Source organism: Vulpes vulpes, unplaced genomic scaffold (genome assembly GCF_048418805.1).
Source record: "Vulpes vulpes isolate BD-2025 unplaced genomic scaffold, VulVul3 u000000657, whole genome shotgun sequence".
In the NCBI taxonomy this organism is placed as follows: domain Eukaryota; kingdom Metazoa; phylum Chordata; class Mammalia; order Carnivora; family Canidae; genus Vulpes; species Vulpes vulpes.
The window spans coordinates 1,960,109-1,987,685 of record NW_027325810.1 but is presented as its reverse complement, the minus strand read 5'-3'; the positions used below and the strand labels follow the sequence as shown (position 1 = coordinate 1,987,685).

General features: G+C 52.2%; 1 protein-coding gene across 1 annotated transcript; it reads right to left on the bottom strand.

The window, feature by feature from the left end:
• Window positions 1-334: 334 nt before the first annotated feature.
• On the bottom strand, window positions 335-27,577 carry VAX2 (ventral anterior homeobox 2). Its single transcript, XM_072746144.1, has 3 exons — window positions 27,472-27,577; window positions 9,331-9,518; window positions 335-965 (listed from the first exon to the last, which is right to left on the bottom strand). Exons 1-3 carry the CDS (start codon window positions 27,575-27,577, stop codon window positions 528-530), a joined length of 732 nt encoding a protein of 243 aa, XP_072602245.1. The 3' UTR covers window positions 335-527.

Here is a 27,577-nt window from a genome sequence, read left to right as displayed (position 1 = left end):
TCCCATTCCTGCCTCTCAAGGGTCCTCGTTTCAAAGAGGAGCTTGCTGGCACGGAGCAATGTTTAACCAACAAAAGCGTTGGCGATGCCACCACAGCTTTGCGGTGCCCGAGGGGGGGCTCTAGTTGGGAGCCGGAGAGGGGTGCCCGTCAGCCACACGGGGCACCCCCGCCCCGAACTGTGAACAGGGCTCTGGCTCTGCCCCTCCCCTCGAGCTCCCCTGGCTCAGCCCATTTTCCTCCCCAGTGAGGAGAAGGAGAGGGGGCACTGAGGGGCAGGGGTGGTGCTGCGGGGACTCTGTTTCCCTTCTTGTCATTGTTTTCCTTTATTTCAGTGAGAGGCACATGCACGCACACTGCACTCACACACGAGCCGCGGGACCCAGGCCTCCTGGTCCACAGTCTGGGGGGGCAGGACCAGGGGTGCGGCTGCCCCCCGTCTGGTGCCTGCTCGGGGCAGTCCATGGGGCAGGGGAGTCAGGGGCAGTGCCGTGCTCGGGGACTCGGGGTCGCGGGGGGCGGTGGAGGCCTAAACGTTGGCTTTTTTGCCACCACCAGGGCTGCCCACTCTCCGTTCTAGCCGGCTGTAGGGCTCGAAGGCCGAGGAACCGAGTTCACAGCAGGCGGGGAGGTCCAGGAGGGGGGCAGAGGAGAAGCAGAGGGCTGGCGGAGGCGGTGGCAGCGGCGGGGATGCGGAGGCCGAGGTCAGGGGGTTGAGGCATGGGGAGGACTTCCTGGGGTCTCCCGGCGAGGCGCCCCGGTGGCCGGCAGGCAGGCCCAGAGGGCCAGGGCTCAGCGCCACGAGGCCAGGCGCCCTGGGCACGGACAGCAGCCGGCCCTGCTCCAGCAGCCGCAGGATGTTGGAGGTGGCAAAGGCCTCGGAGGCCGAGGAGGACGTCCGCTTCTCCAGGTCCCTGCTCTGGTCTTTCTTCTGCTTGGTGCGGCGATTCTGGAACCAGACCTTGACCTTGGGGCCGAGGGTGGGGAGGGGTGTCAGGAAGGGACAGGAGACAGGCAAAGTGCGGCAGGTGGGAGGAACAAAGGAGAGGAGGTCGTGGAGGGCCAGGGAGGGGGGAGCAGGGCAGCAAGGGTGGAGTAAAGGGGGAAGAAGAGCATTCAGAGTGTCATTAGGTCTTCCCTGCTCCCTCGGCCGCTCTGCGCCAGCCAGTAAGGGACCCTGGCCCCAGATCGTGGCCGCAGGGTGTGATCTAGAAGGTGGGCACAGACTCCTGGTGGTGACGTCCTTCGGCCTTGCAGAGCGCTCACCGGTAGGGAGGCCCAAAGTGGCCGGGGGTGGGCTGCTGGCGTGGGGACCGGCCCACCTTGGCTATCCTGGGACCCCCACACCCCATCCCAGGTGAGCTCTCTGTCCCAATCTGCGTGAGCCCTTCAGCTGCAGAGGACAGGCTCCTCAACAGGACACCCAGTGTGGCAGGAGGTTGAAGGCCACTGGCCAAGGCCAAACCTGGAGACGCAAGCTTGGGGACAACCAGGTGCCAAGTCCTCCACCAACAACAGGGTAGGGGGGCCCTTTGTCAAGGTCTCTGAGAGGAGGCCGATCCAGCCGCCCCCACTGCCCAGCACCCAGGGCTCCAAGCCCCGTCCTCCTCGTGTATGGAAGAAACCATAGGCTGGGAGGGAACCTCAGTGGTCAGCCCCCATGGTGCTGGGATCCCCTCCCCCTGGGAGAAGGTGAGGGCAACCCCTCACAGAAGGCAAGGAGCAGGCTCCAGAAGAATCTTTCATAGGGCCTAGAGGTGCGGGCGGAGAGAGAGTGACGCTCGTGGCCCAGCTAGAGCACTTGCACAGCATCTGTAGGCCCACCGCCCCCCCCACTCCCCCCTGCACCCGCACTGGTGTCCTGGGAGCACAGACTTGTGGCCGGGAGGTTCGGGAGGTTCAAGGAGGCTGGCAGCTGGCTGGGGCAGGGTGTGTCAGCAGGACAAATGGGGGCACAGGGTGGAGGGCGTGCCCAGGAAAGGCTGGGGAGGCCTTGCTGGTGGCCTCCAGCTTTGGGAGAGCGTAAGGGGGGCCGGCAACTCCTATGGCTCTGGTGAAGGAGCCCAGAGGCCGGGAGGAGGCGGAGGCCAGAGTGGGAGGGCTGCCTGGGTGCGGATGAGGGCCGGGAGAAGCCTCCTGGGGCAAGGCCTCACGACACCATCTCCTAGGAGCCACCACGCCCCCGGCGCCAACAGTGAGTCAACCTGTTCCGAGTGGGGAAGGGGAGGACGAGATCTGAAACAGGTGTGGGTTTGGTGTTTTGAATGGGACTGACTTGGGAGGCCCGGGGGGCTCAGCAGTGGAGCGTCTGCCTTCGGCCCAGGGCATGACCCCGGGGTCCCGGGATCGAGTCCCGCGTTGGGCTCCCTGCATGGAGCCTTCTTCTCCCTCTGCCTGTGTCTCTGCCTCTCTCCATGTCTCTCATGAATAGATAAATAAAATCTTTAAAAAATAAAAAATAAGTAAATAAATGGGTTTGGACTGAGTTTCAATGATGGAAATTAACCAGAAGGTTGCGGGATCCACTTGCGATTGGACGCATCATTCATTCCCTCAATCATTCATCCTGCAGAGGTGCACTGGGTGCCCTCTACCTGCCAGGCGCCGCCCCGGACTCAGGGCATCAGCAGTGATGAGAGCAGAGCAAACCCTCCGTGTGGAGGGGACACGGATGAAGAACGGCAGCAAGAACGGCAGCGACTGTCGGGGCGCTCAGTGCCTGGAGCAGGGTCTCTCGAATTATTCGTGCCAAGGAACCACTTTATAAAGTTTCCAGTGTGTTGTGAACCAATGATTTTGTCAAATACAATTAAAATGAATTGCACTTACTCTCCATTTCTGCACCTAACCTTCCTGGGCAGGTAACAGTTTGAGGGGGGACACCCGCCAGCCGCACTTTGAGAGGCGCTGCTTTGGGAAAAGGCTGAAGGATTAAGGGGGAAGGGCTGGCTTACTACTGGGTGGCAAACACAGCCTCTCTGCAGAGGTGACATTTATTTTTTATTTTTTTATTTTTTTAAGATTTTATTTACTTCTTTGACAGAAAGACAGAGCACATGTAGGGGGAGTGGCAGGTAGAGAGAGGGAGAAGCAGGCTCCCCACGGAGCAAAGAGCCCGATGGGGGGCTTGACCCCGGATCCCAAGATCATGACCCGAGCTGAAGGCAGATGCTTAACCGAGCCTCACGGGGGCCCAAGAGTTGACATATGAAGGGGATATCAGTCAGGGAAGGCCAAGGGACATTCGACCAAATGTGGCTGAAGGAAGCGACTGGAAAGAAGAAAATGTTAGTTTGTCACTCCTGGGATCTCGATTGCTCTAGGAAAGGATCCAGTCAGACACCTGGGGAAGCGGCTCTGTGGGTCTCTGCCTTCCTCTCCCCTGCTGGGAAGCCTCCTGGCTTCTGCCTTGCTAAGCAGCCACCCTTTTAGGACCTAGATACCACCCCAAGAATGTCCCAGCCTCAGCTTCTCATCTCAGAAACAGGGACAAAAATACGCGGGCTGTTGCAGGGATCAGATACAGACGTCCACGCAGAGGACTTCACGTGGTGCCTGGCCTATCCTAGCACCGAACCAGCGGGAGAGGACAGACTCAGAAGTCAGGATTCCTGTCCCGGCGAAGCTGAGGGTCTAGGGGGAGAGTGGCACCGACCCACTCCCAGCAACAAAGGGGGTGGCACTAACAAGGGGGGTGAGCCGTAAGGAATGACGAAGGTTTTACGGGCGTCCTGTCCTGCAGCTCTGGGGCAGCAGCAAGAGAGAGGCGTGGGCTCCCCGGGGTTGGGGAGTCCCTGGGGAGGGGAGGGGAGGAGAGGAGGCCAGGGCTGGGGGCTGGCACGCCCATTTCTTGGGACCTTATGGGCCATGTCGGCGGTTGTCAGTCTGGGCGGCACGTTGAGATTCCCCGGAGTCATTTTCTTCTGAATCCTGATGCCCACACCCGGTGGGGCCCACGCATCCGTATTTTCAAAAAAATTTCTGTGTGTGGGACGCCTGGGTGGCTCAGTGGTTGAACATCTACCTCCAGCCCAGGGAGTGATCCTGGGGTCCCGGGATCGAGTCCCGCATTGGGCTCCCTGCATGGAGCCTGCTTCTCCCTCTGCCTCTCTGTGTTTCTCATGAATAAATAAATAAAATCTTTAAAAAAATTTTTTTCTGTGTGTGAATCTAACCTGTGAACTGAGGTAGAAGGAGCTGGAGCTGCAAAGGTGGGGGAGAGGCGCCCCGCCTGACTACTTCCTACCAGCAGTCCCATGGTCCGCAAAGGGCTGACTCGTAAGGCTCAGCAAACAAGGGCCAAACTGAGTGAGAGGCAGGTTCAGAGCCTCTGAGCTCGTCCCTCCTTCCTCCAGGAAGCCTTCAGTTCTGCCGCAGGGGACCCCCTCTCTCAGGGTTAAATCTGGGTACGGGTCTTCGGGGAGGCCTGGGTCCTGTGCAGAAGCATACTACCTGAGGCGCTGGCCTCCCCCTTGCCTTCTGGCTGCCCTGCTGCGGTCTCCCTGCAGGCCGCATCTCGCCTCCTCCCCCTCCCGCTCCCCCCCCACCAACACCCTGGGTGCCTTCACTTCCCCCTCCCCACCCTCCCCACCCGCATCCTCCACTGGACCACACTGTGAGCCGCTGCACACAGGGGAGGGCCGTGGTTCCCAGCTGCCTGCCAGGCCCACGGAGGTATTTTCTGGGAGATCATCTGTCACCCTCTTGAGGCTCGTGGCGGTGCTCAATCCCAAGCCTCATGATCGATTTGGAAATGGGGCTTTAATGAATCTTTAAGGGGCTACTTCCCGTGACTGGGCACATTCCCATGACCGGTACTTGCGGATCTGGGATGGCCCTGGTTTTTGTGACCTGGAAGGTACCAGCTATTCTGCTGTTCTGGAAGAAGTCATGGGGGCAGAGCCCCAGGTATGGGGCTGAAGATAATTGTCAGAGAGCCGGAGCTGCTCTTATCCAAGCTAAGTGATGGCGCTGTCTGGATTGGGACTTGGCAGTTTGGCCTTAGGCTAGAGCCTGGGGCCCTGGCCCGGAAAAAGTCACCCGGGTCAGCTGAGCACTGGGGGTTCTGGGGCAGCCTCCCACCTTGTCTCCCTCCATAGCCACGTCCTCTTTTCTCGTTTCTTGCTCTGACTCTGTCATTCATTCATACAACAATCCACGTCAGCATTGCCAGGTGCTGAGAACACAGGAATCCGCAGGACTCTATCGGCACCCACTGAGCTCTCAGACCCCAGCGGGGGGAAGTGGACAGGCCCGCGGGTGTTACAAGACGGTAACTGCTTTGGCGGGAGTAGCAAACAACACAGTGAAGCAGATCCTGAGGTCAGACAGGATTCAGTTCTGATTCTCTCCTTAATTCGTTAGAATGGCATGGGGCAAGTTACTTGACCTTTCTGTGCCTCAGTTTCCTTATCTGTAAAACGGGATTGTACCAATGCTTCCTCATAGGTTTGCGTGACAACTCAATGAGCTAGTAATAGCGGATTTAGTAAAGCATCTGGCGGACACTGAAGTCTGTCAAGCAATGTGGTCCCACATCAGCTGAAAAACAGAGACGTTGTCAGGTCCTCCCCAGACATTCTGACTCGGAACCTGTGGGCTGCACGCGGAACCTGCGCCAGGAATCTGCATTTTAATGAGAATCTCAGGGGTTCCTCGTAAGGTGGTCTGCAGACCGTACTTTGAGAAGCCCTGGCTTAACCGAGCACCACACGTCTCCTTGAAACAAGGCAAGGCGACCAAGTGTGTCGGGAGGTCCTAAACACCGGGACAGCTGTACCAAGGGGCCCGTCCCAGTTCTCCGATGTGGAGAAGGGCACGTGCGCTCCAGGTGGGCCGGGGCTCACGGGCCTCCTCTGAGAGCGCTGCAGGCGGTGGGGAGGGAAGGCTTCATGGTCCCCCAGGTCCCGCAAGGGGGATTCTCACCAGGGCTGCCCACAATGTAACCGGGCACATAGAAGCTAAGACAGAGAGAGGGAACGAGAAGGGGGTCCTGAGTCAGCCCACATTTTCTCCACCTAAATTAGGGCCCTCCTGCTACCCAGGAAGGGGGTAAAGATGCTGGTTGGCAGGAGGAGGAGCCGTGGACAGCGGCAACCCCTTGAGAGCAGGTGTGGGCGGACTCCAGGGAATCCCGGGGTGGGGGGGGCAGCACGTGGTGTTGAAGCCCCCAGGCCCCAAATAAACCTCAGCTTCTGTTCCCTACCAGGCGTGGCTACAGCATGCTTCCTGTTCCTGGAGTCCCAGGATTGGGTCCCATGTCAGGCTCCCTGTATGGAGCCTGCTTCTCCCTCTGCCTGTGTCTCTGCCTCTCTTGCTCTCTCTCTGTGTCTCTCATGAATAAATAAATAAATAAAATATAAAAAAAAAAACAGTAAAAAAAAAAAAAGACACAAGATTGTGCCTCCTGGTTCATCCCTCGGGGGTCCACCTGTTATTTGAGCACACGTGAAGGAGTCTCTTATCCTTTCCCCTAAAAGAGCCGCAGGTAAATCAGAGAAACAGCAGCCCCCTGAGAAAAATCTGACATGTCTTCCCAACGTCTCCACCTGGATCTCAAACTGAACCGATCCCAAACAAAACGCTAGACTGCTCTCCAGTGTCCTGCTCCTCCCCAGCTTTCTCAACCCGTTACGTGGGCTTGTTGGCCAATTCCCATCATTCCCATCATATGCCCGTACCCCCCCCAAACCAGTTCTTTTTCCTTTGCCCTGTGCACATAATTCCTGATGAGCAAGTCCTAACAGATGCCAACTCCAAATCAGAGATTTGGATTAGACCAGTTCACTCCTCCACCGGCGCTCAGAGCCCCACCTCGGCCTCTCGTCCCCCTTCTCCAGGTGACAGAGTGGCCTCTGTAATGCCAGTCCCCTCGTGTCACTCTCCCCTCAACACCTCACCATGGTCTCTAAACACCACCTGCTGTGTCCCACCCGCCTTCCCTATTACACTCCGACTCCAGCCACACTGGCCTTTGGACACTTCAGAACATTCTGTGCTAGTTCTCACTTCCAGGCCTTCACAGTTACCCTGAGTCTTGACTCCTCCTCTAGTTCTTCCTCTGCCTCTTCCCTGTCATTCACACCCCGGCCACTGTCATTCACCTCCTCAAAGAGGCCTCCCCTGACCACCCCAGGGAAAGATTTCCAGGCCCCAGCATACCATGTTTTATCTGCTTCCTAGCACCCACTAACTCCTGTAAATGCCATCTTTCTCACTCAGGGCGTACGCTGCACAGTGCCTGGTCTGCGTTGTTCTCTGCTACGTCTCCGGTGCCTAGAACAGGGCCTGGTACATAGGAGGTATTCAACAATATTTTTAACAAAGCTATGGGTGTATATAAGGAAGATTCCACAGAATCTTAGCTCTAGAACCTAGGGCAAGTTACTTACCTCTCTCAGTTCCCTGAAATGGAGATAATATTACCCATAAAGCCATCTTTTTATAAAGACCAGGTGAGGGCAGCCCGGGTGGCTCAGCGGTTCAGTGCCGCCTTCAGCCCAGGGCCTGATCCTGGAAACCCGGGATTGAGTCCCGCATCGGGCTCCCTGCATGGAGCCTGCTTCTCCCTCTGCCCGCGTCTCTGCCTCTCTCTGTGTCTCTCATGAATAAATAAGTAAATTCTTTTTTAAAAAATAAATAAACCGCACCTGAGTTCATGCTAACAAGGTGACTCAGGGTGGGCTCTGCCTGGGTTCAGGGTGCAGCAGTGGTCCCAGAGACTGCACCTGTGATTAGGGGGTTGGGCCCCCCACACTTGCCCTCTGGAGAGCGGGGAGGGGCTGGGTTACAAAAACTCTTGAACAGTAAGATTCAGAGAGCTTCTGGGTTGGGGATCACGTGGCGGTGCTGGTGGGTGGCACCCAGAAATGGTATAGAAGCTCCCCGAACACCCCACCCCAACACCTTGCTCTATGCATCTCTTCCATTTGGCTCTATCTCCCCCTTCTACCAAACGTGGCTATTTCTGAATTGTATCCATTACCATAAGCCTGTAAATTAAAGTAAGGTGCTTTCCTGAGTTCTGCAAGCCATTCCAACAAATTGCCAAACCTGAGGAGGTAGAGGTGGGAACCCCCAACTTTATAGCTGCTCCGTCAGAGAGGTACCCGTGGCCCCGGGGCCTTGCACGTGGCATCTGATGTAGATGCCCGGTGAGACTGAGCCTTAGCCTGCATCATCTGTGCTCACCCCAGGAGTCTGGGGCAGAACTGAATCTTGACACTTGACACTCGGGGCTAGGGAAAAGGCGATCTGGTTGCTGTTGGTGTTGGAAAACACCCCACACAGCTCGTGTCAGGAGTGTTGTCTGAAGAGAAACCTCACGCTCTCCCCACACGGTCACAGCGAGGACTAAATGAGTTGGGACATGTCGAGTACCAGAGCCTGGGACAGAGGAAGGTCTCAGTAACCGTTAGCTGTGCCTTATAGTCTCTGCCAGCCCCCCGCCTAGGAAAAGAGAAGGGATTTTCTAGAGGTGTTGCTCAGTAAGGGTCTCCGGATCATTCTTTACAAGCTCTAGGATGGCCGCCAGTTTAGAGATAGCATAAAGATGCCAGACTGCTTGCCCAAATCCTAGCTCTGGTAACTGCACCGTCGGGTTGTCGGGTTGTGGGGAGGCCTCGGTGAAATCCCGTAAGCAGGGCACTTGGAGCCGCTCTGGGGCACAGTGGGCACCCAGCAGCATTATTATCATTATTGTTTTCTTGTATCTCTGGTACCAGACTCAAACACCTCCATTCACACAGAGTGGGTGCTCACTTCACAAAAGTTTTTCCTTTGGGCTAAGCTTATTATGTTAAAATCCTAAGCCCTTCCTGGGTGGAGGAGGTATTCGGACCCCTTCTCTCCAGCAAGGACTTCTGAGGTACAGTGGGATAAAGGGTATGTATGGAGGATGGGGAGACGCCCAGAATGGGGAAATGAGAAATACCCAACCCAATGTTGGAATGTTTCTTCTCTTCTCTGGAATCTCTGCTCCCAGTAAGCCAACACCTCACCACCCTCTCCTGCAGGGTCCCTCATGTGCCAACACCCCCCCCCCCCGAGTTACTCCCTGCATCCTGGATGCCCCTCCTTCCTATTTCTCTGGCCTTTCCCCATATTCCACCCAAAGGGCCTGATGCATTCAGAAGGCCCTCTGTTGGCATATGCCAGCTCTCTCTTGTCTGCGCTATATTTACTGCTCTGATTTACCTATAACTCTAAGCTTTTCCCTGATGCACGTGTGAACTCCAAAGCTGGGTCTGCCTGTAGCAGCCCACAGGCCTCGTACCCCACAAAGTTCCCGGGCTGCAGGGCAAGGGTGGAGGGGCCTAGCCCTGCCCTCTTACCTGGGTCTCGGAGAGGTTCAGCTGGCGGGCCAGCTCAGTGCGCTCACGGCCCACCACGTACTGGCAGCGCTGGAACTCCATTTCCAGGCGGTATAGCTGCTCAGCTGTGAAGGACGTGCGGGTCCGCTTGGGTTGGTCCAGGTCCAAGCCCTTAGGCAGGACAATTTCCCGGATGGTCCCTTTGGCATCTGCAGGGGCCATGAAAAGAGGCTGTTTAGTTCACTAGTTAAGTAGCCAGACCAGGGATCCCTGGGTGGTGCAGCGGTTTAGCGCCTGCCTTTGGCCCAGGGCGTGATCATGGAGACCCGGGATCGAATCCCACGTCGGGCTCCCGGTGCATGGAGCCTGCTTCTCCCTCTGCCTGTGTCTCTGCCTCTCTCTCTCTCTGTGTGACTAATATAAATAAATAAAAAAAATTTAAAAAATCTGTATGCTTATTAAAAAAATAAAATAAGTAGCCAGACCACCAACAATCATCTTCACAAGAGCCAGTGTGATCTAACCGGAGCTCTTTGGGCCTGCGGCTGGCTCTGTGACCTCTGACAAGTTGCGTACCCTCTCTGGGCCTAGCTTCCTTAATCATCCAATGCAGTAGGTTGTATCTATTGGGCCTCTGTATGTGAATGGGCCTTGTTACAAATTTCAAGTCCACTACCAGAGCCTGGGAAGAAAGGATTCACTCTGACCGGCCAGGATTCTGTTCCCTCAGCAGAGTGAAAGGACAAACAGAAAGAGATATACCAAATCCTCAAGTGTAAAGGATAGGATGGGTTAGAATTGGTCTGATAAGGCTTACTGGAGGTGCCCAGAGCCAGGTCCTGAGCCCTGTGTATGGGTGTGCACGCAGGGGTGAGCACTCAGTCCACAGACCCTCCTGGGGTCCGTGAAGAGGCTGGCCTGTATGGGGTGGAGTGCAGCCTGGGGAGCTGGGATTCCCAGGAAAGAGCCCAAAGACCACTGCCGCTACATCAAGGTGCTGGGGTGCCTCCTAGGGGGGAGACTGCCACTTCCCACCTATTTAGTTCTGAACAATAGGACCACCCTCTTGGGTCCTAAATCACTCAAAAAAACTGAGAAATAACAATAAAACGTTTGGCAAAAGTGAGATTCAAACACACACTCTGATAGCTAGAAATCCAGTTATTAGAAAAGTTTGTGTCAAAAATTGGGAGGTGGAAATGTGCAGCATCACATTCTGTAGGATTTACTAAAACATTCCCAGCTTACGACATTGCTGAATGCAGCTGAACTGACACTACAGAGAAAGACTAGTGTCTCTGGAAAACCCGCCAGCTCAAGGCAGCCCTGATCAACACAGGTGGTGCTGGGCACGCACAGGTAACAGAGCAAGTCGCAGGGGTTCGAACCCTCCCCAGGACGCGTGCACAGTTGGAGCTGGCAGTGTGGCCAGAAATGCAAGGCGAGGCTGCTATGTTTTAGACGTGTTTGCCCTGGGCCAGGCACTGTTCTGTGTGCTTGAACCCTCTCAATGTCTCAGTGAAGCCGGAACGATTATGAAGCCCATTCTGCAGGTAGGGAAACAGAGGAACGCATGTTAAGTACCTTACCCGAGGTCACGCTGACCGTGCTCCATCATCTGTGTAAACACCCTCGCTTTACTTTACTGAAACCCTCTTGTAGTAATACTTAATGATTCAGTGCTTAGGCTATAATGAAGAGAAACTCTGGTCACGTGTAAAGAAATGGAATCTTCTGGACAGGTCCGTCAGGGCCCTGGAAGACACAGGAAAGGACCTGCCTCTGGGATGGGCTGTCATCCGGGGGCTCCGGGGAGCCTCACCGCTGGAGACTACTTTGGAATCCCTGCTCTAGGGTGACGGGCACTGAGGAGGGCACTTGATGGGGTGAGCTCGGGGTCTTATGCTAGATGTTGGCAAATTGAATTTAAATTAAAAAATGCAAAAAGTAAAAAAAAATTTTAAAAATTAGAATTCTTGCTCTTGAGGGTGAGCCTGACGCCTCTCCCTCCAAAGCCTCCTCCACCTGATTGATGAGACTGGTTCTGCCTGGCTCCTACCAGAGCCAGCCAACCTCTGCTCCTCCGGGGTGTCTCGCAGCTCCTTCCAGCACCTTCGTGCTGGGTGGACCCTGGGGAGAAGGTGGGTCTGGGTCAGGGACGCAGTGGTGCTCAGAGCTGGTCCCCCCACACTGGGCAGAGTGCAGCTGGGACCACAGGCCTTCGGGACGACCCAGGCCTTCCCTGTCTGACACTTCCTACGTGCCATGGGGGAGTGTTGCGACCCCACTGACTGGTTGTCCTCTCCTCAGGCCCTATTATTTCCAGTCGTGACACAGTCTCAGGACTTCGCATGACACCCACGGCTCCCAGGCATTGCTTTGTTAAAAGTGTGTCGGAGGCGCAGTGGAGGGCGGGTGGGCGTCCTGGTGGTGCCGGCTGCTCCGCTCGGCTTCACTCTCTCAGGGGGCCTCCTCGAACCCACCAAGCTCCGAGCCCAGCCGGGGTTCCTGACCGCTGAGGTCACGTCATACGTGGCCCCTGCCCTCTCCTCCTGAGGAAGAGCTAAGACTAGGGAGCAGGCGAGCGCAGCTCTCCCCCGGGGTCAGGAAGGCAGCCTGCCGGCCAGAGAGCAAGATGCGCCATAAAAGTAGGCACCGGAAAAGATGTCCAACATTGCTAGCCATTAGGGAAAGGCAGATCTAAACCAGGAGGGACACCTGTCAGCACCTGTCAGCACAGCTAAAAGCAAAAAATACTGTCAAAGGCTGCTGAGGATGCGAGAAACGAGGCTCATCCACCGCCGGTGGGAATGCGGAGGTGCGGCCGCTCCAGAAGGTGACCTGGCAGTTCCTGAAAGACTGAAGCTACACGTAGCATGGCCCTCGGTGCCCATACTCCCGGGCATTTGTCCTAGAGGAGCAAACCTTGGGTTCACACCCAAACCTGTGCGTGAATGTTCGTAGCTGCTGCTGTATTTGTAACAGGCCCCGTGGAAACAGGCCAAGTGTCCTCCAGGAGGCGAGCGGTTAAGCAAACTGGGTCCCGCAACACATGGGATATTACTCAGCAATAAAAGGAATGACTCCTGACAGACATAACAAGCTGGATGAATCTCCAGGAAATTCTACTGAGTGAAGAAAACCAGAGTTGGTTCCCAAGATCACATACTGCATGAGCCCATGTGCACGACGCTACCGCGAGGTCGGAGCCAGAGAGGAAGAGAACAGAGGCAGGTTACCAGTGGTGAGGGAGGGGAGGTACAACCATCAAGGAGTAGCATGAGGAAGCTCCTTGATGGTGACAGACCAGCTCTTGATCCGTGGCGGTGGATATGCCGATCTATAAACGTAAAGCGTCACAGAACTATATATAAAGGCTAAAAAATGGGCAGCCCCAGTGGCTCAGCGGTTTAGTGCCGCCTGCAGCTCAGGGCATGATCCTGGGGACCTGGGATCGAGTCCCATGTCGGGCTCCCTGCATTGAGCCTGCTTCTCCTTCTGCCTGTGTCTCTGTCTCTCTCTCTCTCCTCTCTGTGTATTCTCATGAATAAATAAATAAAATCTTTAAAAAAAAAAAAAAACGTTTAAAAAAAAAATAAAGGCTAAAAAATGAGTACGTGTACAGACGGGTGAAATTCAAAGATCTGTGGTCTAGTCAATTATATCATGTTGATGTCAATTTCTTGCTTTTGGTAATGTTTCATGGATATGTAAAATGTCACTTTTGGGACAAGGTAGGTCATGGATACGCAGGGCTTCTCTGTCAGGACCTCTCTCTACTATTTTTACAACTTCTTGTGAGCCAAAAATTATTTCAGAATGAGACATTTAACAACAAGAACAAAACATGAAGCTACAATGAGGTTTTGTTCCAGAGATGGACAAATCCATTGGTGGGAAAAATATAATAGTTTCCCTGCGTGCCTGGTGGCTCAGTGGTTGAGCGTCTGCCTTCAGCTCAGGTCGTGATCCCGGGGTCCTGGGATCTAGCCCCACTTCAGGATCTCTGTGTCTCTCATGAATAAATAAATAAAATCTTTAAAAAAAAAGAGTTTCTCCAAAGTGCCTCTTGTAATTTTCAAGGTGACTTAAAATGGTACATAAATAAACATTTATCCAATCAAAAGTTATGCACTTAATGTTTACTAGGAACAAATTTAACCCTATGATTTTATGTGTTTAGAATGAGGCAGAAGTAGGTAATCTTAAAATGTATTATGCTAAAATATTAAGTAAATAAATGGGACATCATATAACAGAAATGGTGAAGATGATATTCAAATGACTGAAAGTCAGAGAACAATGGAATCAAGGTGCACAATCGGACCCATGCATATATTTGTATACACATATATATATATTTTAAGATTTTATTTATTTATTCATGAGAGACACGGAGAGAGAGGCAGAGACACAGGCAGAGGGAGAAGCAGGCTCCACGCAGGGAGCCTGATGTGGGACTCAATCCCGGGACCCCAGGATCATGCCCTGGGCCAAAGGCAGGTGCTAAGCCACTGGGCCACCCAGGGATCCCCCCACACATATATATTGATAGTTTGTGATAATGGGAGCATTCTCAATGGAAAAAGGTCAGTCTAGTCAATAAATGGAATTAAGCAGATTGGTGACCATAACTTATCTATTTGAAATAAAAGTTAAATTCCTGTCTTTCATCATAAGAGACATTTTCAAATGGATTACAGAGAAAATCATAGACTATAAAATGATAAAAGCACTAAAAGGACATGTAGGATACTATTTTTATAATCCTAAACTTGGGAAGAACAAGATATAAAACTAGAGCTGCAAAGCAAAGACAAACAACTATATTACAACCATACTATATTAAAGCCAACACCTTTTGTATGATAAAAGTACCAAGACCAAGATAATTAAAAAAAAATTGAAGAGAAAACTTCTTTAAATGGTAAAAAGAAATTATACAATGCAATGATAAATATTTTTTTAAAGGGAAATAGTCCAGTAGAAAAGAATGGTCAAATAATTTATCTGGCCTGTTTACAGAAAAAAATGCCAAATGACCAATAAACATGAAAAATGAGCACAGCTTCACAGAAATTAGGATGACACCAATTAACACAACAATGAAAAATCATTCATCTCCTATAGGACTGGAAAGACATTAGTGAATGGTTAATAAATCAATAATGAACTGTAGGGGATTCCACACTCGCACTCAGTGTTGGTAGGACTGTAAGTTGTCACCACCTTTTAAGCCTGTATTTGTCAAAATGAAATATGCACATAACTTTTGCCCTAGCAATTTTATTTTAGTAGGTACTTATCCAGAAAAGCACACACTCATGTGCTCCAAAGTATATATAAGGACACTTGCTGCAGCGGTGTTCAAAATATTGAAAATCTGAAAGCAACCTCAAGGTTCCCACAAGGGAAATGGCTGAACAAATTATGGTAATTCATGCTACAAAACAGAGTGCAGCAATTTAAAAGAATGACAAAGTGTCTATATGAACTTACATTAAGTGAAAGAAAGCGATAGAATAATATAAGCAGTAAAATAGTTGTAAATTAAACAACTATACATATTCAACCATTCAACATATATTTAACGAGCACCTACTAAGTGCCAAATACTATTCCAGGGTCTAGGGATAGAGAAATGAGCAAAATAAGCAAGGTCCTTGCTTCCATTGACCTTGTATTGCGGACAGAGAAAAACAATAAATTTTAAAAATGAACGTGTATGTAATGACAACTGCTGGGAGGACAATAAAACAAGGTAAGAGGATATTACTGACCTTCTCCAAATAACTGAAACCAACCACTACAGTGTGTGTGTGTGTGTGGGGGGGCTATTCTAGCTATAATGGTCAGAGAAGGCCACTCATCAAAGTTTAGTGGAGAAATCATGAATGCTGTTCACCAGTGTTTCCAACTCCACCCAAAGCACATGGTAGAGTTGCAGTAATTTTCTCCCCTTTGAAATTAGATATGACCATATGACTTACTTTAGCCAAAAAGAGGAGTTCACCTTCAGATGAACCTTTAAAAACCGGTTCATAATTTGCCACACCTCTTTCCTCTCACTGTCATGGTCCTGGAAGCAGGAGTCAGGATGGAGCATCATCAGCCTGGATTTCTGAGTACCAAGGTGAGCCTGTGCCCACGGGTGATGCCCTTATCATGTGAGTGAGAAGCACATGTGTGCTTTATTAAAACTCTAAAGTTTAGGGTTGTCTCTAGCCCATCCTTGTTGACACAGCCTCCTTACCCAAATTGTTCCTTTTCTGGGTGGAGTTTGAGGGAGGAAGCATCCAGAAGGAGGGACAGCTTTAATAGCAGGGCCTCTTTGTGGGTACAGTTGTTAGCGTGAAAATGCATGCGTCTAAAGGGAATGTCTCCTGCCTGAGTCTTGCTGCCTTTCTGGTCTCCTCAAAGAAGAGTGAGTCCTAGAAGAAGGGGAGAGGGTGATTCTGTCCGAGGAGCCTTTGGCTTGAGCGTGGTGGTCATCTCTGTCTGATAATAGTGAGCCAATGCCCCTGACCTCTAGAACCAAATATTATCCCCTCCTGGTCCTTCTCCTAGGAGACACCACAAAGCCCTACCTGATTTCATCTCCTAGCACCTGGGGAGTTCCTTTACACAACAAGCTGGTAATATACTGATTTTTAAGTGTGACAAGGTCCTTCCTGCCTTAATCTATAATGTGATTATTATAAAAATTCCTTCTGGGGGATCCCTGGGTGGCTCAGCGGTTCAGCGCCTGCCTTTGGCCCAGGGCGTGATCCTGGGGTCCTGGGATCAAGTCCTGCGTTGGGCTCCCGGTGTGGAGCCTGCTTCTCCCTCTGCCTGTGTCTCTGCTTCTCTCTCTCTCTATGTCTATCATGAATAAATAAATAACATCTTTTTAAAAATTCCTTATGGAAGATTCATCAAGTCTATTGGGAAAAATTGAAAATGGAAGAATAGTGAAGAAACAAGGTGAAAAAATGAAGAGAAAATGCTTGCATTACACCCAGCAGAACATATTAGAAATTTACAGCAACTAAAATGGTATGATGCCAGCACAAGAGTCTGGAAGCAATCCATGCATACATGAGAATTTCTATAAAGAAGACATTTCAAATTATCAGGAAGAAAGGATTATTAAAGACCTGGCTTTTGGACAATTTGCTCATTATTTGGAATAAAGTAACTTATCTCTCACTGCATGCAAAAACAAACATAAGATACATGAGCACTAGGGATCCCTGGGTGGCTCAGCGGTTTGGTGCCCCCCATCCGCCCAGGGCGTGAGCCTGGAGTCCTGGGATCGAGTCCCATATCGGGCTCCCTGCATGCATGGAGCCTGCTTCTCCCTCTGCCTGTGTCTCTGCCTCTCTCTCTCTCAGTGTGTATCTCATGAATAAATAAATAAAATCTTAAAAAAAAAAAGATACATGAGCATTTTTCACATAAAAATAAGCTCTAGGGCACCTGGGTGGCTCAGTTCGTTAAGCCTCTGCCTTCCACCTTAGGCCACAATCCCAGGGTCCTGGGATGGAGCCCCCATGTCAGGCTTGCTGCTCAGCGGGGAGTCTGCTTCTCCCTCTGCCCTCTCCCCCTCCCTGTTCGCGATCGATCTCTTTCTCTTGCTCGATCGATCACTTTCTCTTGCTCTCTCTCTCAAATAAATAAATAAAATCTTTTTTAAAAAGCTCTAAAAATTGAAGAAAACCAGACAAAATTTTAAAAGGAAAATAAATGACAGATTTGAGGCCCTAGTAATAAAAGCTTATCTATGCAGGATAAGAGAAAGTTAAGAGACAATGATAGATTAGGAGAAAATATTCATAATACATGCAGAGCGGAGTCCTAAAGTCTGGTACTCACAAAAGTCTCTAGAGACTGATGAGTAAAGTCAAGCACTGGGAAACTAAACAAATTATATGAAAGGGTTATTCAGAGAAGAAGAAATGCAAGTGCCTAATAACTATGAAAAAATACTCAAGCACAGAGGGAATCCAGGAAAAATGAGTTAGAACAGCAAATGAGATAGTTTTTTCTTTTTCCAGATGCCATATTTTGCCTATCAGACTGTGAAAAATGTGCTGGCAAAGATGAGGGAAAATATGGGTTCTCTCAAGTACCATTGTTAAGAATACTTTTAGGGGACAATTTCACAACACCTAGCCAAATTAAAAACGGCATAATTTCATTGTCCTAGAAATTTTATGGAGGTTTCTACTACAGAGAAATATTGATACACTTTGATATACTTTATTTTTTTTTTAGAAAAATATAGGGAAAAATTGAATGTTTATCAGTGGAAAAATGTACCTGTGTACATTTTTGTTTGGTTTGTTGCAAAGCCTGTGAAGAGCTTTCTAACAAAGAACTAAAATCCCCAAAAGAAATGGGCATTAGATATGATTACAATTTAAATTTAAATTCAGAAAAAAAACTTACAGCAAAGTTTTAAAAAATAAAATGATTTAGGCATATTTGCCACATGTGTCACAGAAAAAAGGATTATTTCTTTAGTATAAAAAGAGCAGTCACAGCTATAAGGAAACAATAAACCAATAGAGAAATAGCTAAACACATGAATAAAAAATTCCAGAACAAAGTAAAATCAATAAGTACACGAATATATGCTTAACCTCATTAGTAATTAAAAATGCTAACAAAAATAATTTTTTTCACTTGAAAAGATCTCACTCTAAAAGATTCAGCGTACTCTGGGTTGGAAGGATGAGGGAAATGGCACATTTATACACAATTGCCAGATTTTTTGGCATGAAATATCTATCATAACTTTATTTTTTTTTATCATAACTTTAATATGATATATGTGAACTCAGCCATCAGAAAGGATGAACACCCACCATCTGCTTCGACGTGGATGGAACTGGAGGGTATGATGCTGAGTGACGTAAGTCAATTGGAGAAGGACAAACATCTTATGGTCTCACTCGTACGTGGAATATAAGAAATAGTGAAAGGGACCATAAGGGAAGGGGGGGAACCGAGTGGGAAAAATTAGAGAGGAAGACAAACCACGAGAGACTCCTGATCTGGGAAACAAAGGGTTGTAGAGGGGAGGTGGGCGGGGGACGGGGCACTGAGGAGGGCACTTGCTGGGATGGGCTCTGGGTGTATACTATATGTTGGCAAATTGACTTTACATAAAAATTTTAAAAACAGCTAAGAAGGGATCCCTGGGTGGCGCAACGGTTTGGCGCCTGCCTTTGGCCCAGGGCGCGATCCTGGAGACCCGGGATCGAATCCCACATCAGGCTCCCGGTGCATGGAGCCTGCTTCTTCCTCAGCCTGTGTCTCTGCCTCTCTCTCTCTCTCTCTCTGTGACTATCATAAATAATAAAAAAAAAAAAAATTAAAAAAAAAACAGCTAAGAAAAAAAATATGTGAAATAATGCTTATTATTTTAAACATTTTATTATGAGAAATTTCATACATATACAAAATGAGAATAGTGTAATGAGCTCTGATATACCTATTCCCTAACTTCAACAACTATAAATTCAGGAACAATCCTGTTTCTCTCTAGCCTCATAATTTTAAGATATCATATCATCTCACCCAGAAATATTTCTATATGTATCTCTAAAAAAAACTTCCTTTAAAAAACAACCACAATACTGTCACAACCAAAAACATTAACAATCATTCCTTAATATAAAAAGTCCTACTTGTTTACACATTTTTTCAGATTGTCTCATAAATGAGACATTTATTTATTTATTTATTTATTTATTTATTTATTTATTTATTTATTTTTAAAGGAGACTTTTAGAAACCATCTGTCCAAATTAGGATATAAAGATGTTCACTGATGCACCGTTTGCAGTAGTGAAAAAGTAGAACAACCTAAGTACCCATCAATAGGGGACTGGTTAAATTATTATTTATTTATTTATTTTGGGGGGGACTGGTTAAATTAATTTTATCTGCAGAACAGAATATCATGCAGTTGTTACAAAGAACAAGGCATGCTAGACAGCAATCTTTCTACAAATGTTTATTAAATGAAAAAATGTTTGCAAAAGAATTCCCACTTTTGTAATATATAACTTACATATTTATACTTTTCAATTACTGGAGAAAGTTTGGGAAGTTACATCCTGGGAATGTACATGCTTTATGGGGGGGGGGGAGGGAATGAAGATGTTTTAATTTATACATGATATAGCAAAACAGCATGGTTGGTTTTGTAATTAGAAAGTTATTTTATAGGTCAGAAAATAAAAGACATCAGAAACAAATTAGAAGGAAATTATAAACTTTTTTTAAAAAACTGCAACACATATGGAAAGCACTAAGCTACTATCCTTAACAGGATTTCTACAAATCAATAAATAAAGGAATATTTAAAAATTGGAAGTGATCAAGGAAATGAGTTAGTAACACCAGAAGAAATACACTGGCCAATAAATACAGAAAGATCATCAACTTCACTAATAATCAATGAAATAAAAATTAGAATGCCAATGATGTACTGCTTATCACCTATTGCTAAGTATAAGTGACACATATTGGTACTACTTACCACGGTTTAACAAAGGTAATAAAGGTATGTAACGCCTAATATGGGCAAAGGGAAAGGGTGAAGGTAAAAGTTGCAAACTTTTCCCTCCAAAGAATAATTTGACGGTATCTATCAAGATATAAAGTATAAGCTGTGATGGCAAGATCTGGAGGTACAAGCACGTTCAGGCATTGCTGCTGGGACGAGGGTAGGGGTCGGGGTGGGTGGGGAGTAGGCAGGTGTACCATCTAGAAGGCAATTTGGCATTATCTTCTAAATTACAAACATACCCAGTAACCTGCCTTCAAGAACTTCTCTGGCACATGTGGAAATGACCAAGAAGGAGTTTATTTATTGCAGCATTGTATATAATAGCAACATCTTAGAAAAAGGCTAAATGTCCACCAATGGGACGTGGGTTACACAACAAACATCATGGTCCAGTGTAAATGGAATACTATGCATCCGTGAAAAATCAAACAAGAAATTCCTTACATCCCCAAAATATATTGGGAAGTGAAAATAGCAAGGTGTGGAAAAATATAGAGATGTCACTGTAGGAGTAAAACAAAATAAAAGCAAGAAAAAGTAATATAGCAGCCCTGACCTGCAGAAGCAGGAACCGGTTTTGTAAGGACAAATTAGAAAGTAAAAAGCGGTGCCTTAGAGCCGGGTGGGAACTGGAACCGCCGGCAGGGATGGAGATTTTTCACTGTATACGTAAAATAGCAACACAACGTCTTGATGTTCGAATCATAGGAGCTAATTACTGTTTTCGAATCCAACAAAACCCGTTTTTAAATGTTGTAGTGTGTGTAAACCTTCTGAGGCACTGCGGGGAATCATCTCCTGGAAACCCTCAAGTGCACAAAGGCCCACGCCTTGGGAATTTATCCCCAGTGTTTATATCGAGGAAAAAGCGCCTGGACCGTCTCCCCAGAGGCTGGAGAATTCGGCTTTCCCCAACCCAAAGATCAGTCCCGGAACAGCAGAACCGGCTGACCCCAAAGATGACCCCTGCGGACTGAATTTGTTTAAAAGGTAAGTTGCAAAACAGCTCACGTAATAGGATCCCGCTTTTGCTAATGTGTGTGAGAGTGGGGAAAGCTCCTGGAGCACGCACCTGAGGCTGGGGACCGAGTCCTGGAGCACGCACCTGAGGCTGGGGACTGCGTCCCGCCCCCCCCCCCCCCACACATACCTGAGACTGGGCACCCCGTCCCCCCCGCAGCCCTCTGCCGCTCGGTTGGGCTTGGTTTTGTTCTCGGACGATGCGTGCGTCTCGCCTTTGGAAGTCAGTCCTCCGACCGCCCCGTCTACCACGCGAGCCCAGCTCCGCGGGCCTGGGTCCCCGAGCCCCACGAGCGGGGAGGGGACACAGCCACAGCAGGAGCAAAGCGGCGAGCACACCCGGGCCCTGGGGCTGGAGGCCGCTGGGCTGAGGGGGGCGCGGGGGGGGGCGGACTTGCCCAGCGGTTTCCATCTCACCACTACCCATCCCGCCGCCCTGCGCCTCGCAGGACCCCCTGCCCCGGCTGGACGGCACTAGGCCACTGCCCGGCCCTGGGGACCCAGCTACGAGTCAAAGAAACATATTTGAGGTTTTCCAAGTTTTTCACTTCGGTGATTCCCAAAGTCGAGGGCTGCACAAGATTCCAAAAGTACGGCCGGCGTTGGCGATTTTATAGTTTAACAATTATCCTTGTGGCACCATCACCGGCTCATGGAAGGAACAATACTGTAAGGTCAGAAAACGAGGACCCTCTCCTCTCAGTGCGGCCTTGTTCCGGGGAGTCTTCGACGAAACGAGATGCGAGACGTTGGCAGTTTTACCTCCTTCCATCCATCACGGCTCTACCGTGTACCCTGCGCGGGGACAGTTGCCTTAGAGGGCTGCAGAGATCCCGGATTCGGGGCGTGGTGACCTCTTCCCGCTCCTGGTGCGGCGACAAAGGAACTGGGCTCGGCCCTGCCTCCCCGAAGTCAGCAGTTAGCGGGGGAGCCTCCGACCACCGGCCCCACCGGGGCCACCGCGGGCGGGTCGGGAGCCCTGCACTTCCCGGGGTTCAGAGGGGGTCCTGGCTGGGAAGCTGAGCCCCAGCAGCCCCCTGACAGCCGGCCGGGGACACATTCACTGACGTGTGTGGAAAGAACCTACGAGTGAAGGGCGAGACGGAGGGAGCAGCGGGGAGAGAGGGATGGTTCCCGACACCGCAGCGGCCCCAGGAGCCAGCACCTAAGCACCCGACCCCACTCCACCCCCATCCCGGCGCTCCCTGCCCCGGCTTCCACAGCCCTCACTCCCCTGCTCTGTGGCCCAGATGCGGTCCTGGCGGCGCCACTTCCTTCTGCATTGTTTGATGCCACCCTGGCACCCTCAGCTGCTCCAGCCTCCCGCCCGCCTGGATGGGGCGGCGGGCAACCAGGAGCTCAGGGCACCCAGCTCCCAGGGATTCCTGGGTAGGCCCACTCTGCCTCGGTGTTCTCTATCGAGGTCCTCGAACGAGGGTAGGGAACTCAGCAGGATACACTGCTCCCTAACTGGCTACCTGCTTTACAAGGTGTAAGGCCAATCCTTTTTCTTTTTCTCTTTTTTTAAATAAATTATTTATCGAGAGAGTGCAGCAGGGAGAGGAGGAGAGGGACACAGAGTTTCAAGTAGACTTTGCTGTGAGCCAGAGCCCAAAGTGGGGCTCAATCTCATGACCCTAAGATCAGATCAGGACCCGAGCAGAAACCAAGAGGGGGATGCTTAACCAGCTTCCTCACCCAGGCGCCCCAGGCCAAGTTTTATTTCATATTAAGCAAACAGGAAAGAGAAGCAAAATTAACATGTTAATACCCCCCACCCCCACACCAAATACAAATCAAAGAGATACAGGGCGGGAGCTCAGGGCCCCTTTGGCCCCAGGCTCCATCAGGGTAATTGAGGAAATGGCTTAGAGCCAACAGAACCCATGGAGGCTCTCTCTCCCTGGTGCACAATGGGCCAACGCCCCAAACTGATGCCATCCATCCACCTATATCAGTCCAAGGACACACACCCCGGGGTCCCCTCCCTGCCCTGCAAGTGCTCACTCACGTCCCAGCCTTGGAACACAGACTCCTTGCCCTGTAGGGTGAAGGGGGTGGAGGTGCAGGTGGAGATGGAGGGGGTAGGGGGGCACCCAGACGTTCTGACCCTGCAGGTGTGTGTATGTGTGTGTTTGCACATGGCCATGGGTGCCCACACGAAGATGTGGTAGCAGGTTCATGGGCACGGACTCCAAGCCACCACCCAAACAACAAAAATAGCATGAGAACACAGGAGCCTTGCACAGTTCCCCGAAATGAAAACAGTGCACACAAGACACATCAACAGGAAGACACATTTGGTTGCTGGGCAGCTTCTGTGCAAGCGTTGGGGTGGGGGTGGGGGTGGGGTGGCGCAAGTAGATAAAGGGAAAATAAAGAACCAACGTGATAGCACCCAGCCTAGACCCTTGTTGAGAATGTGGGTCTTTCTGCCAAAACAAAGCAAAAGGAAAAACATTACAAAGCAAAACAATCCCAGGAAAATAAAAAAAAGAAACCGAATACACCCCCCAAAATAGCCCCCAAACTAAAAATTAAAATAAACACAAAATTGCAACATGCAGTCCTCTGCATGAAGGATTCGAACCTTCCCACTGCTGCCTGGGGCCTGGTCCTGGGTAATCGCATCTAGTAACAGACTAGTATAGAAGCCACGGTCCCGAGGTCCCCGAGGTCCCCGAGGTCCAGGAGCTGAGACGCAGAACCCCGTGCTCAGTTAGGGAGACCCGTCTGCCCCACCCTCCCTGTTGCCAAAATGCCCGCTGGACAAGAGGGCAGATGTGCCCCTGCGGAGCTGCTGTGACTTGTAGGGTGAGGTCTGCGAGGTCAGGGCTGAGCCGCCGTAGGTCCAGTAGTTTCTGTAACTGCAAGTAGAAAGCGAGCAGATTCGGAGTGAACCTGAGCCCAGATCTGGCTGCTGGAGGGGGCGCGGAATCTGCACCCCCAAGCCGCTCTCAGCGCAAGCCCCCATGCCTTGGCCCCCTGCCCAGCGTCTTCCATGAGTCTGGCAGTCAGCGTCCTGCCTGGTGACAGGATTGGGCAGTCTGTAAGCGTTCAGAGGTGCTGGTTCTGGGCCACACCAGCACTGCCCCCAGACTGGGGGTGGGGTCGGGCCTAAATTCAATGTCTGCCTTCCCGGGGAGAACTGCCAGCAGGAGTCGGAGGCCCTGGTCTTCCTGGGTTTAGCCACTCGTGCATCCCTCAAGCTCCCAAGTGAAAGCGTATCCGCTGGTGGGGGTGGCGTGGAGCCAGCTGTCGCGAAGTCAAGGGATCCCTCATCGTTCCTGCTCCCAGAGAGAGAAGTGTGGACGTGAGGAGGGCGCCCCCCAGGCCTCAAAGCAGGGGAGCGCTCTGGGGGCCAAGGTGGCTACACGGTGGTGGCGCTGGGGCCAGAGGATGGAGCCCGAATGGGGTTCTGACTCCCGTCCGCCGTCCCCAGAGACCAATCCGGGTGAGCGGGTGGCTGCGCTGAGCGTTGTTCCTCAGTCGGTGGCGCTAGCAGGCGGCTCTGGCGTCCCGGCTCCATCCAGAGGTTGTTGATTTTGCATCTGGACTAACCTGGGACTCCCGCGGCGCCTCTAGTGCGCGGGTGCGAGCGCAGATGCGGAGGCTGCTGGAAGTTCTGGGTGAAAGCTGGTCCGCCTCTCCGAAGTGCCCGGCCCGGCTGCACCGAAGAGGCCTTTGCGCGTCCCCCGCCCGCCCGAGCAGCCCGAGCGTTAGCGCCACAGCTGGGAGGGGTCTGCTCGGCCGCTTCCAAATGTAAAACAAAAGGATCCCCCGTCCACACTCCTCACGGCCTACGGGCTGTGCACGCAGAGGTGTGCAGTGGCCTATGCGGCTCGCTGGCCGTAGAAGCCCGGCTGCGGGTGCTGGCGTGCCTGGTGTGCACCCAGGCCTGTCACCCTTGTGGCCTTGTTTGTGCCCCCGTGTGTGGCTTGGGGCGGCCTCCATTTTGAGGTGGGGATGCAGCAAGTTGGGCCTCCTGGCTCCCTGACCCGCATTTCGCAGAGGCAGCCGGAAACTTGAACGATTGGTGGAGTGAGGGTTCCTCGAAGGGGATTGGGGAAGGCCACACCTCGTGGTCTGTAAGGTGGCACCAATCCTCCTTTCACCAGCCAGTTCTCAACCCCTTGGCTACTCACCTCCCAAGGCAGGCACAGCAGTTTTGCCAAGGCCGAAGGACAGCAAGTCCCCTACAGGGGGATGAGCTGGGGGAGGCTTCTGAGGAAGTAGGCCCATGCCCCGAGTGGCTTGTGGGTCACCTCAGAGCAGCCCCCTTTCATTCAAGAGAATATTTATGGAGACCCTCCTGGGTGTTTGCGATGTTATAGGCATCACCACTGACTCTCAAGGTGACAGCTATGGGTTTCTATGTATAAGGAAACTGAGGCACAGAGAGGCAAAGACACTGGCTCAAATTTAAACGGCTCTAAGACCAGTATTCCAAAGCAACTTCATTTAATTCCAGTACATATGGTTGCCTTTTATTCCCCTGTCTCTTGAAACTACCCCCCCAAACAACAGATCTGCTACCCTGGGGTGGGGCCCTCAGGTAGCAAGTTCAGCGCGCAAAAGAGACAGGAGTGCAGAGAAAGTGGGATTCTTTCCCAGAATTCTCACCCCATCACCAATCTAATGGGCTGTGATGGCAAACACCTCCCTTCCACCTTTTTATTGTTTCCTCTGAAAGTGCTTTGGGAGGATGTGCCCTGGGAGGTCAAGGGCAGCATGCACCTTGGTTAAAGCACACTGGAGAGGCATTCATCCCCAGACAAGGCGCTGCAGGCTTCCCCTCAGCAGTGCCAGGCCTTTCAGCTGTCGGAGCCTCTACCCACTGTGGGGCCAGGAGTGACACAGGTGACCCTGGCTAGGAGGGATTAGAGCTAAATGATGCGCCTGGTATCTTGGGCCTGAAATAACCTCCTTTCCATTAAATGAGAAATGGCAGAGGGACTTAAGGGCGCCTCGTGTACATTTTATTTTTTTTTAGGTGTGTAAATGCACCCGCTATGCTATATTCCCATATTGTACAAATATAATGGCCTTGTTCTACATGCATACATGCATTCAGAAACGTGTATCTCCTGACAGTGCATACAAGCTGCCCCACATACGGTGTGTGTGTGTGGGGGGGGTGTCCATCTCTGTCCAGCTGTGGATTGCTCCTAGTCACTTTTGACTCTTCCCTTCTATGGGTCTACACCTGGGAGTCATGCAACTGGCCATCTGTACAGCAGAAGTGACGGTAGGTGGGCATAAAACTCACAATTGTCCAGAATTCACCAATACCCACAGGTGAGTGGGTATGAGGTGGTGAGTGTCATGGGCAGGGACTTGAGGGTCTTCGTCTGTGAGTGTGGGTTTAAGGGGCTGATTTCTCCATTTCTGAAAGCCTTGCACGTTTTCTCAATGAAACCCCAAGCTAGCTGTTGACATCTTGTATTCGGGACACACACACACAATGAAAAGGGATCTAACTTAATCTCAGGTGCCCAACAGGTCCACACACCTGCTGGAATTGCTGCGAGGTGGGGGCTGCCCTCCCATCCAGTCCCATAACTGTCCCATCCCAAGCCTGCCCTCTGCACATCGCTTAGTGCCTCACCTCTAGGACACACCTGACACCGGGAGTGCTCCCAGAAGACTGGGGTCCTTGGGTCTGTGTCCAGGACGGCCCCTTCCCATCGGGCGGCCTCCAGGCTGCACACTGGCCCTGCCCCCATTCCCGGCCGCCGAGCCCAGGGCCGCGGTGCGCAGCAGCCGAGGTGCCCCGGTCTGCGTGCGGGTGGCCCAGGTCGGATGGACAGAGGCGGGGTCCCGGCGCCCGGGCGTCCTGCGGCCCGCGTGGAGCTGGTGGCCCTGCCCAGGCCGCGGTGGCCGGGCGCCGGCTCTGGCCCGGGGACTCGGAGGCCTCGCGGCCGGCGAAGGAGAAGCGGGGGAAGGGCAGCGCGGGGAGGCGGGGCGGGGAGCTGGGGGGGCAGGACGCCGGGGTCCCCGCGCCCCTCCGGTCGCTCCGGCCGAGCCCGGGTCCCGCGAACGCTGGGGGCCGAGGCCGGGGAGGGGAGGCCGGGGAGGGCGCGGGGCTGAGCGGAGAGAGGCGCGCGGCGGGGGGACGGGGGGCGCGGGGGGCCGGGCCGGGGCAGGCCAGCGCCGCGCACGCCGCCCCCTGCCTCCCGCGAGCCGCCGGCGGGGTGCGGGGCGCGGGGCGCGGGGGGCGCGGGGGGCGCCGAGGCGGCGGGCGGGCCCCGAGCGCAGCGCCCCGGACGCCGGCCCTTCCCGGTCCCGACGCAGCCGAGCGCCCGGGACGGGTGTGCGCTCCGCCGCGGGGAGGCTCCCCGGCTCCGCGCCCGCATCTGCGCCGCCGCCCGGCTGGGAGCGGCCTAGGGCGCGGGCCCGAGCGCCCGAGCGGAGCCGGAGGGGAGCCCGAGCGGAGCCCCAGGCCCGCGGCCGCGCGCGGGAAGCCTCCTGCCCGGGCCGCCGCTTGGTCGCCGCGCAGGGCCCACCCGCCGCGGGAAGGGCGCGCGGACCGATGGCGGACGCCGGCCGCCCGCGCTGCGCCCCGGGACGCGGCCGCTTACCTCGCACCAGGATGCGGCGGCAGTGGCCCGGCTCCCCGAGCCCCGGAGGCCCGTCGCCGTCGCCGCCCCGGGGGCCCGCGGGGCTGGGAGCCGAGGTCCCGGCCAT

Excerpts from the sequence above, each read along its gene's own strand:
- VAX2 (XM_072746144.1), bottom strand. The coding sequence starts at position 27,577 with ATGGCCGGGACCTCGGCTCCCAGCCCCGCGGGCCCCCGGGGCGGCGAC. Across the intron at positions 9,519-27,471 it reads CCGCCGCATCCTGGTGCGAG|ATGCCAAAGGGACCATCCGG; the intron begins GTAAGCGGCCGC and ends TGGCCCCTGCAG. Across the intron at positions 966-9,330 it reads TGAACCTCTCCGAGACCCAG|GTCAAGGTCTGGTTCCAGAA; the intron begins GTAAGAGGGCAG and ends CTCGGCCCCAAG.